At 44.1% G+C, this 11,109-nt stretch overlaps 1 protein-coding gene across 2 annotated transcripts in view; it reads left to right on the forward strand.

The window, feature by feature from the left end:
• Window positions 1–11,109, forward strand: part of HOMER2 (homer scaffold protein 2) — a 697,936-nt gene that overhangs the window by 209,283 nt on the left and 477,544 nt on the right. For both annotated transcript variants that reach the window (XM_078684745.1, XM_078684746.1), the window contains one exon: window positions 10,625–10,756. In XM_078684745.1, the coding sequence (XP_078540871.1) occupies window positions 10,625–10,756 (132 nt within the window). The remainder of the gene's footprint in view (window positions 1–10,624; window positions 10,757–11,109) is intronic.

An 11,109-nucleotide genomic window follows, 5' to 3' on the forward strand; every position in this document is an offset into this window, starting at 1 on the left:
CCAAAATGGCAGAACACATTTGTCTTCGTGAAAGAATGTGTTTCTATAAGGGTAGCTCCATAGTGCAAAGTGCCATTTTGTGTTAAAAAAAACAAAGAATCGGCTCTTAGCATTCAAATGTTTTTCTCTTCTGAATCCTCAGTAGTAGCTTAAAATATCGAGCTTCTTCAGAAAGAAGCAGGTATATGCAGTATGTTGATCCGGACTGTACTAAATTTCAACAGCGAATTAAAGATGCCATGTATCTGTTGTATTAGTGGATTGGACTAATGAAAATGAAATGAATTGATTCGTCATTTGTTTTTATCCTGCTTAAGTGGCTTTCAGATTTTATTCCTACTCCTCCTCTTTTATCCCGTCCATCCCATGTGATACATGTAGTCTTATTCAAAGGAATGAACATATTAATCTTATGCTGAAGTCCCAATGTAGAATCATGCTAAAAGAAAAAACAATCTGTCAGTACATATGATAAAGAGAATTTATTACATGACCGGATACAATACAGCAGTAAGTGCAGCACGGGAATAGACCGCAAAGTGGCTGAATGTCCAAAAAGGAGAAATCTACCAGAGATTTTTATTGGTGCAATCCACATGGGAAAGGTGTCACTATTCATGCAAGTATGTTCAGTAAAAGTACAGGATTATGACACTAAAGAAATTATTGCAAAGGGGGGTGGCTTCTGCCCATCAGTAGTCTCAGCATGCTACACAACTAGACCAATCAGAAGGGGCTAACACTGAATGATCCCTGCATGGTCTTAGGAGGTGTGATTGTTGTTACCCGCGTGTCTCTGATGGTGACATTTTGGGGGATGTATGACGTTACAACGCATACTTTTACCACGCCTACCATTACCACGCATTTTTTACAACGCAGGATCCATTACAACGCATACCATTACCACGCATGTATTTACAACGCATATACCTTTACAACGCATACAATTACAACGTAAGTATTGGTAAGTATGTAATATTTTTTAATATATAATTTAATTAAAATTAATATAATGTAATTTAATTTAATTTAAATTTAATTATATTTAATTTTTACCCTGTACCCTTTTACCCAAAAACCCAAAACTGACCCTGAACCCAAAAAATACCCCTTTACCCAAAAACCCAAAACTGACCCTAAACCCTAAAAATACCCCTTTACCCAAAAACCCAAAACTGACCCTGAACCCTAAAAATACCCTTTACCCAAAAACCCAAAACTGACCCTGAACCCTAAAAATACCCCTTTACCCAAAAACTGAAAACTGACCCTAAACCCTAAAAATACCCCTTTACCCAAAAACTGAAAACTGACCCTAAACCCTAAAAATACCCCTTTACCCAAAAACTGAAAACTGACCCTAAAAATACCCCTTTACCCAAAAACTGAAAACTGACCCTAAACCCTAAAAATACCCCTTTACCCAAAAACTGAAAACTGACCCTGAACCCTAAAAATACCCCTTTACCCAAAAACTGAAAACTGACCCTGAACCCTAAAAATACCCCTTTACCCAAAAACGCAAACGTATAATATTTTTAATAAAATAATATACTTACCAATACTTACGTTGTAATGGTATGCGTTGTAAAGGTACCTGCGTTGTAAATACATGCGTGGTAATGGTATGCGTTGTAATGGATCCTGCGTTGTAAAAAATGCGTGGTAATGGTAGGTCGTTGTAAAAGTTGCGTTGTAAAGGTTGTATACCCATTTTGGGACTGCCCAAGCTGATGTAACGTACTAGTAACAGTGACTTCTTCAGAAGTGATTTGCAACATCTGTTCTAGTGAAGTGCACATAGACTGTGTCCCTTTCCAATATGGTGTGGCCAAGCTAGCAACATGTACTGTCTGAATGTGGTTCTTGAGCAAGCCTTGTGTTAAGAGAGCAGTTTGACTTAGAGCAGCTTAAGAAACATTGAATTATCTTGTGCCAATGTTCCACAGGCCTTTAAAGTAGATATTTGTTATCAAATTATAAAGACATCTCCACGTTACCCCATCTGATACCAAATCACTACATCCGACTCTGAGCCCCTCCCTCTCACGGTTCATTACCTACTCCATAAGTAACCAGGGTATCGTAACTAGTACAGTTCTATTGTGCCCAGTCAGTGGTATTGTCCTGAGCACAGTTTAACACACTATTCAGAACTTTGTGAACCTCCAGGAACTATTGCCACCCCTGTGCAGCGCTAACCTTGGTGCCCTAGCGCAATATGTTCCCTTTCTATTATATTCTGTGGAAATTGTTTCCACTGAAACCTAGTCATTCCTTGGTTATATTTGTGGTATGGACTTTCCTCAACCTTTCTTAATGCTATTTTTAAACGTTGTGGTCTGTATCACGGATAATGGAACTTCCAGGTAGGTGTATCTATTCTATAGTTTTAGAAGATAAAAGGGGATGTCCCCTATTACAACAGGTGTGCTCAAATACTTGATACAATACACGCAGCTTTTCATAATTTTCTTTCTTCTCTTTCTATCTAGTCTTTTCCCCTTTATTCATTTTCGTAAATTTTTATTATTCTTTGTGATCTTTCCAAATCGGTGTTAAATGTTCAAAGTATCAATACCAATTAATGTTCCTAGTAGAAGGTCTTTAGATAAATCTGCAGGCACCATAAGCGTTACGGCAGCACAAGTTGTTGGTACTCATAGCCATGTCTTGGCCAGTTATGCAGAGGTGTCGGTCATTGGCATCTTGAAGACTTGTAAATGAAACCTTTCAAATGATAAATCCTGTACCTATGAGGGCACCAGCACTTGGGCAGTACTCTGAACTGAAGGTGAGGTGCTCTTGAAAGGACGCTCCAGTAGAATCTTTCAGCCAAAATTGCAGATAAATACTTGCAACTTCCTAACAGGCCCCACACTCCTATTGAGGCGAGAGCCAGCACCTCTGTTTCAAAAGTCGCTGGTGCCCTTTTGGTGTAACGTTCAAGGTCACCAGTACTTGAGCGACACTAGGCACTTTTTGAAAATGTGAAGATCCTGGAAAGGTAGGTATCCGGAGACCAGGCCCGCTTGCTGTTTTCTGTTTGGTGTTCTCATCTAGGTCCTGATGCTTTCTAGGCATGGGTCCAGGACATCTTCCCCTCACATTTGGGAGCTGGGCATCAGTGGTGACTGATGGGGGCATTGGCAGGAGTCTTGACAAGTAGACTGTGCAGCACCAGATGATGAAGGCCCAGCCGTGAGTGCTTATGATGTACAGCAAAACAAGTGGCATCCTCCAGACTTTTTTGCCTGCCTCTGGCTTTGCAGTAGGAGATGTTAGTTTCTTTACCTGCACTGCCACACCTCCTGGGATGTCTTGTTGATGTGAATGGGAACACACACACACACACAACAAGGGCAACTGTAGTTAGCTCTCATGTTTGTCTTTAAATCTGCTTTGCATTGTGTACTGCACCTAAAATGCCGGCTAATGACTTTGGCAGCATGAACTTCATCTGGGAGCAACATTTCCAGTTGTTTTTAGATCTAGCACTAGCCAATACTTTTTTGATTGTAGTAAAATCAAATATGTATATGCAAAAAAGAAAGAGGGGAATTATGGGGATTTCCCAAGTTTAGGTGAAGAGCAGCTCCTTTAAATGGTGCACTCCACAGAACTACTGATATCCAGAATCTGCTGTGGATAGGAAGGTGATAGAGCGAGATAGGAGGAGAGATGGAGAAGGGCGGGGAGAGATGGAGAAGGGCGGGGAGAGATGGAGAAGGGCGGGGAGAGATGGAGAAGGGCGGGTAGAGATGGAGAAGGGCGGGGAGAGATGGGGAGGGGGGTAGGGATGGGGGAGGGGGAGAGACAGAGAGGGGGGTAGAGATGGATATGGCATTGGGTGTGGAGAGGCAAATGGGGGTAGAGAGGGGTAGAGACTGAGATGGCATTGTGGTGGAGAGGCAAATGGGGGTAGAGAGGGGTAGAGAGGGGTAGAGAGGGGTAGAGATGGGTAGAGACGGAGAGGGGGTAGAGATGGAGATGGCTTTGGGGGTAGAGGGGGGTAGAGACGGAGAGGGGGCTAGAGACGGAGAGGGGGCTAGAGACGGAGAGGGGGCTAGAGACGGAGAGGGGGGCTAGAGACGGAGAGGGGGGGTAGAGACGGAGAGGGGGTAGAGATGGAGATGGCTTTGGGGGTGGAGAGGGAAATGAAGGTGGGGGTAGAGACGGAGAGGGGGCTAGAGACGGAGAGCGGGTAGAGATGGAGAAAACCATAGGTTTCAGGGACGTTCTAGTTAGTTGGACATTTCACTCGTACAAAACCATAGAAATTCCCCCGTTAGTTAGTTCTACTTACTATAACTTGCGCCTGTGGGGGGGGGGTTGTTATGTCGCGACGGGGGGAGGGGGGTATGTCGCGCACGGGGGGTGAGAATTATGTAAAACAAATCTTACCTCACCGGCCACCGGTCCGGGTCTGCGCCAACTGCTCTGCTCCCCTTCTTGGCGCCTTCACTTCACAAATGGTAACAAAGGGGGTCGGCTCTAATCAGTGAGCCCATTAACTGAACAAAAAGAAGAAAGTGCCAATACTGATGCCTGATTTTAGAAATTAACTTAATGGACAATGTAAAGATAACAATTCAATACACTTCAATGCTAATTAATAGCTGTTTATTTTGAAAAAGATTTTTGTTTATGCATATTTTTTTAATTAAATGCAGTGATTCAAGAACAATTTATAGAAAAACAATGAAAATAAGGACACAACAAGTGAGATAAAAACCTCATCCATACCATCATTCATAATTTCTCAAAACATATCAGTCAAACCTCTTCCATTCCAACATTCATACAATTTACTCCACATATACTGGAGTGTCAATTGACCAGTAAGTGAAGTACGAAGTCTGCTTATCCAATTCGAAAAAAAATTCTCTTAAACTCAAACAATACACTATACATAATGCATTAGTTAGATCAAACAGGATTGATAACACAATTCTCAGTTTTAAAGTGTAAAGATGCTAGTCTAGGTGCGGAATCAATAGGCACAAAGACTTAGTCAAGCAGACTGACAGGGCTACGCGTTTCGAATCCTTGAGGGTAACAGGATTCTCATCAGGGCCAAAAAAGCTCTGTAAAAAAGAAGGGAAACAAGTGTCTAATCTCTAATTTGAGAAGAACAAGAAACCAAGAGAGCGCTACTACACTAGGTACCCAGTCAGCTTATCACTTAATACTTTTGTCCAAAGGTGTCCTGCTTATAAAGAAGATCTCCTTCAAAGGTAGTGCGGGGGAAGGAAAGGAAACACAAAAAGGGGGAGCAAGGATTAATCAAACAATCGTTCAATCCTCTTCTCAAGGGCTCGCATAAACCGCGGGGACAGCCTTACCTCTCAAGTCGCTGTGTGGTCTTTACTAAGGGAGAGTAGTTCGTTGGAATTTCGAGCCTGTAAGTACAAAGTGAATCACCCTAAGCATGGAAATTAAGCGGGAGCCGGCTTACTATACTCAGGTGAATCACGTAGTCAATACTACAAGGTTTTCTTACCGAGTGAATCGGCGATCCACAATGCAGGGGGGGACCGGAAATCTGGCTCAGTCCAAATAGGGGTCGCCCGGGCGAAGAACTAAACGGGAGCAGAAACGGGGGAAATACCGTTAGCAGGGTCCGAGTGGCCAAAGTGGGCTAAAGAATATAGATAAAAGTTCGAGCAGACTATGCACTTGCCTGGACCGGGAGCGGCAAACGGCGTCCTGGATTCAATCGGAGTCCGTAATACTGCGCATGCGTTCGCGCATGTAATTCTGGGTAATGTCTGGAACGTACCGTCAGCTGCATACATTTAATTAGGATTGATGGTCCTGCGCATGGTCTTGGATTCAATCGGAGTCCGTAATACTGCGCATGCGTTCGCGCATGTAATTCTAGGTAATGTAGTCTGGAACGTAATAATAATAATAATCCACATTTGTAAAGCGCACAATCACCCGTAAGGGTCTCTAGGCGCTGGGGGCCGTCGGGAAGATTAAGCAAGCTATTGCCCAGAGTCACATGGTGCTGGGCTAACCTGCCGCCGGAGCCGGGGATCGAACCCTGATCCCCAGATTCCAGCGTCAGTCGCCCTGGCCGCGGCGCCACACCTCTCCCTTACCGTCAGCTGCATACATTTAATCAGGATTAATGGTCCTGCGCATCCGTTAGTGCGCTGTGTTCTGGGTATTGTGGTCTCAAAAAGAGCTACCCACATGTTATGTCGGATCAAGGGTGAAGTCATCCCCATGGTGGCACTGGTGACAGTGACAGTAAGGAGGTTTGCCAGGGTGAAGAATTTTCGCTATGTATTAATACAAATGAAAGGGAGACAAACAAGGAATGGGACTGTTTGTGACAACCAGGTTAATGGCTCATGAAATTTAGCAGGAATTCATAGCAGGACTGGGGCATGTTGGGCTATCATAGTCACACAACCCTTGGGGTTATGTCGCTGGATGGAACAAAACAAGCGTTCTAGTAGAGTACAGGACTTTATAATTTATAGATCTCTGATAATTTATTTAAGCCTGATACAGCCGTATCAAACTTGACAATCAGCAGTGCCTCCCTTCTGGATAGTTTTAAGTCATGGTCACCTCCATGTAGATCTTACTCGACTTTAGAGATGACTGTCCATTTGAGGTCACTAATTTGGTGTTTTAATCTTGTCCAATGATTCACCAAAGATGCTGTTTCCACTTTATTTTTGATTCTGGATTTGTGCTGGGAAATACGTTGACGGATTTCCTGATTCGTCTTGCCAATATACAGAAGTCCACACGGGCATAGTACTCCATATACAACATATTTAGATTTGCAGTTACTAAAGGCATCATGTTTCCATGAAATTCCTATGTGTTGAAACAGAGGCCCTTCGATGGTATGTTCACAACTTACACATGTAAGTTGAACAGGTTACTTTTCGTCCCCAGCACGCCCATTAGGAGACTCCTAATGGGCATGCGCAAAAAAGCGCAAACACAAGTGCGCATGAGTGGGCACGGGTAAAAAATTCGCCCTCCGTCCCCACTCATGCGCACTTGTGTTGCTGCCTGCTGGTGCTGGCCCTGGTAACAATCATGTCAATCAACATGACGCCAGACCGCCCACCCCTTCAGACTCTGAAGGGGGTGGGCAGTCTGACGTCATGCTGAATGACATGATTGTCAGTTCTCCCTCTGCCTCTCTGAACGCAAGTAAACTGATTCAGTTTACTTAAGTTCAGAAACGCCGAGGGAGCTGCGGGCGGCTGCGGGGGGGCTACGCCCCCACGCCCCAATGGTCGCGCCCCGCGCCTGGTCAGGGAATGTGCATGAGCTGGCCAGTTTCTGTAGTCTGGAATAGAAAATGTCGATGGACTCCGACTCCTCTGGTTTTGCCTTGTAGAGCTTGAACCTCTCAAAATCAGAATTGATTTATTTTATTTATTTATTTAGCGATTTATAAAGCGCCTGGTGACCCGAAGGCATCCCCGCGCTGTTAATTTAGTGTAGACCGAGGGGGAGGGGATACTGTAGGGGGTACTATTTAGGGAAAAGGAAGGTTTTCAGTCTTTTGCGATTTGAGGGTCGAAATGTCTGTTCAGTGCTCCTACTGTCGTGTTGTAATCCTCATAGTCCCCCGTGTTCGGGAGCATTTCAAACAGGTTGTACAGTTCCCCACCTCCGTAGCACATGAGCAACGACCAATTGACTGTACTGTCGGTCTCCTTCATGCTGGTAAAGTAGTGGTCTAGCTGGCCAATCCACAATCTCCAGCGTGAGGCTGCTGTGGCGGGGTCCGCCAGCTCGTTGAACGGTGGGAGGAGTGACATTGTTGCGTTGCCACATGGCTGTGGGTGTTGTTGTGGTAGCTGCGGGCAGCTGCTTGTGGGCTGGCCCCTCCTGCCTGAGCTGGGGTACTCATGTTTTCAAGATAGGACGCTGGGGCTGCTTGCGACTTGTGGCCTGTGTTTCCTGGCATCTGGGGCCTTCACTGTGCTCCCTCTTCTGTGTGCGCAGGGCAGAGACGGAGGGTCTGGGCCATACACCTCAACCTGTGTCTTGTCGTGTGCTTGAAAAAATCTGAGTGCCAGATGTTTCTTTTCCGTATCTCTTCTATCACCATTGTTGTGTAGTTCCTATAAAATCTATACAGGATCTGCGCATTTGGATAACATACACTTTAGGATTGGTGTAAGACTGATTGCGAACACCCCAACGAGGTATGATGGTCTTTTGTACCAGCTAGCTCTCAGTGCCACTAGAAACTCCTCTTACGAAGGAGAGAATAGTTCTTGGCAATTATCGAACATGACAACCCTGATCCCTCAGGACTTTTGAAACAACAGTATACTACTTTTCGCTCATTCACTCGTCCTTACTTAGTACGTCTTAGAGTGGTACACAGAATAAACAGGCTGGGCGTTTTCAATAAGTATTTATTGAACAGTTGCTGTTCTGGTGTAAAATAGATGAGCTGCAACAACCGTTGGACAGTAGCAGATGTATAGGTATAGAAGAACAATGAAAGTAAATGAATGGTAAAGCTCTACCATCTTGCAGTAGTCATGAATACATACAAGTTCATACAATACATGATAATAAAAAGATGTTTACTCCTACGATGTCTCCCTAACTAGATGTACCGAAGTGTACCTAGCATGTGTGTATGCCAAGAATCCCTCTAGCATAAAGTCAACCCATTACCTGAAGTGAGAGACTGTGGGACCCCATCTTGGTCTCGAGTTGCACACCCTGCGAGGGATGTTAGACCACTGCGAGCTAGAGTGTCTTCATGCAGGAACCGCCATGTCTCTGGTCTCTGGTCAGTGTGTCATCTGGGAAGTCCTGATCTCGTCTCTACCTCGCTGTATTACTGTGTCGGACTAAGGATGATGTTGGGCATGAACTTTACACGTAGATATTATACAGGAGATGATAGTCCTGCTGTGCTTCCAAGAATCCTCTGGCATAATGTATGAGATTTCGAAGTAGGGAAAACCCACGTTCTGAATGCAGTGTCATATCTAGGTAAAAAGTCAGTCCTTGTAAACTACTATAAGTGTAATGTAGGGAAGAATATAGGTGAACGGTTATGAAGTTACCTGGGCGTATTATTATGGTACCTATATGGATTATAACGCCATTCTAATTTTTTTCCTGCAGTTTGGTGGGGGGGGTGGGAGGGGGGAGACCTTGTGGACGCAGTGCCAGGGATCCCCGTAGATGTGCTTCCCAGCACATGAGAGAAGGGGGAGAGGCATGCTGGAGCGGTAAGATGGATAGCAAGTCACATGGCAGTGGCTCCAGTCCTTGAGCTTATCAAGACCCTACACTGACATCTGGGCACTCAGTTTATTTCTCCTCTGCTGGCCAGGTGCCTCCGTGACCGTGCCGTTACAGTGCTTGCTTGTGGGTCGCTTTGTCGGTCATCCACCCCTCCTGCTGCTATCTTGTGCCTTCTGCGCAGGGAAGAGTTGATGGGGCACCACCGGGCCGGTGGCGCCGGTTGAACGCTGTCGTGCCCTGACGACGTAGGGACTGCCGCGCTGGTGACGGGCCTAAGCACAGCGGCGTTGCAGAGCTGAGATCTGTACTGTGTGTGTTGGAAGCATGGGTGGGACCTACCTCGTCACCAAAGTGGTGTGGAGGGTGGCATATGGCAGAACGACACGCGGTTAGGGCAGAATATAAAACACGCTCACACAGTATGTATGGGCCAAGACCTCGAGCGGTCATGCGCCTGTTTATTTATTCCCTCGGGCGAGCCTGCCTTCCGGGGTGATACAGGCTGCAACATAGGAGTGTTCGGGTCGGGTGGCTCCAATACTACACACTTCAATCTCCTTCTCGCTAACTGTTGTCTTCCCTTTCCCCCGTGTTGATCTTTTTCTTCGTCCTCAGCCTTCCCTTTTTATTAATTGTGATCTTATTGACCCGCTTGGCGATTGAAATAAGTGTGGCATATTCAACCATTTAGGTACAAATGTTGCATTGTGGATTACCCATGTGGTTGTAATGTTCAGATAGGAGGGCTGATAAGACTCAAAATGTACATCATTTTAGTTATACAAGATTATTTTGTATTCCACTACTTAATTGAAAATTTGTCATCACATCTACTGCTCTAATAATGTGGAGCGCCACTGACGTTTTTAAACATGACTCGGCATAACCTAATGTAAACCTGACTACAAAATCATTATTAGAAACATGAAATTAGAGTACTTTTAAATGTTTTGTATTCCGTGACTGTAGAAAGTATGTTGATATGACTGTTGATAGTCATATTTACGATTAGTGCAAATGACCGCTACTTTTGATTTTATAATGTTAACTCAGTCAAATTATATTTATATACATAAAACACAAACTTGATTTAAACATTCAGAAGTTGTTGACCCTGCTCATTAAATTTTTAACATATAAAGTATATCTATTGCTGCCGTAAATACCACCATACTTCAAAATAGTTAATGTTATTTACACCAAAGGACAATTTGAAAACCTTTCACAAGAACCACGCCTCTCTCAATATAGGACCTGCTTTATACATCGGTAACAGCTGACCTACATTAAAGAAATTGTATCTATATTACAAGTGCTCCAGCTTGAAGTCCCCTTATTAATTTATACCTAATCGTTTTCACAGGTGATAATAAACAGCACAATTTCGCCTAATATGACGTTTACGAAAACCTCTCAAAAGTTTGGCCAATGGGCAGACAGCAGAGCAAACACTGTGTTTGGGCTGGGATTTGGAACCGAACAGCATCTATCCAAGGTAAGCAAACTTTATGCGAGATGTTTCCTACTGTTCAGTAAAATAATTTGCTCAGTTTGACAAATAAGGAGAGTAATCCTTGATTGGTAAAGGGAGGAACTGCAGATATGCCATCCGAAGACTGAAAAATAACGTGCAAGTTTGTGAGTAATATTTTGGAAAAGCTTCAGTTATTGAACAAATACTAATGGTCAGAATATGACTTTTCTACATGTACAAAGTTAAAGGTCAGAAGTCCAAAAGGTAAAGATTCATACAGCATACTGGCCTAGGTAGTGTAGCATATTGATGTTATGCGTAATATGTGGAGAAGTGTTAGGGTAATTGTGAAGTATGATGTAATGCGCAGTGCG

This window comes from Lissotriton helveticus, chromosome 3_2 (genome assembly GCF_964261635.1).
Source record: "Lissotriton helveticus chromosome 3_2, aLisHel1.1, whole genome shotgun sequence".
NCBI lineage: Eukaryota > Metazoa > Chordata > Amphibia > Caudata > Salamandridae > Lissotriton > Lissotriton helveticus.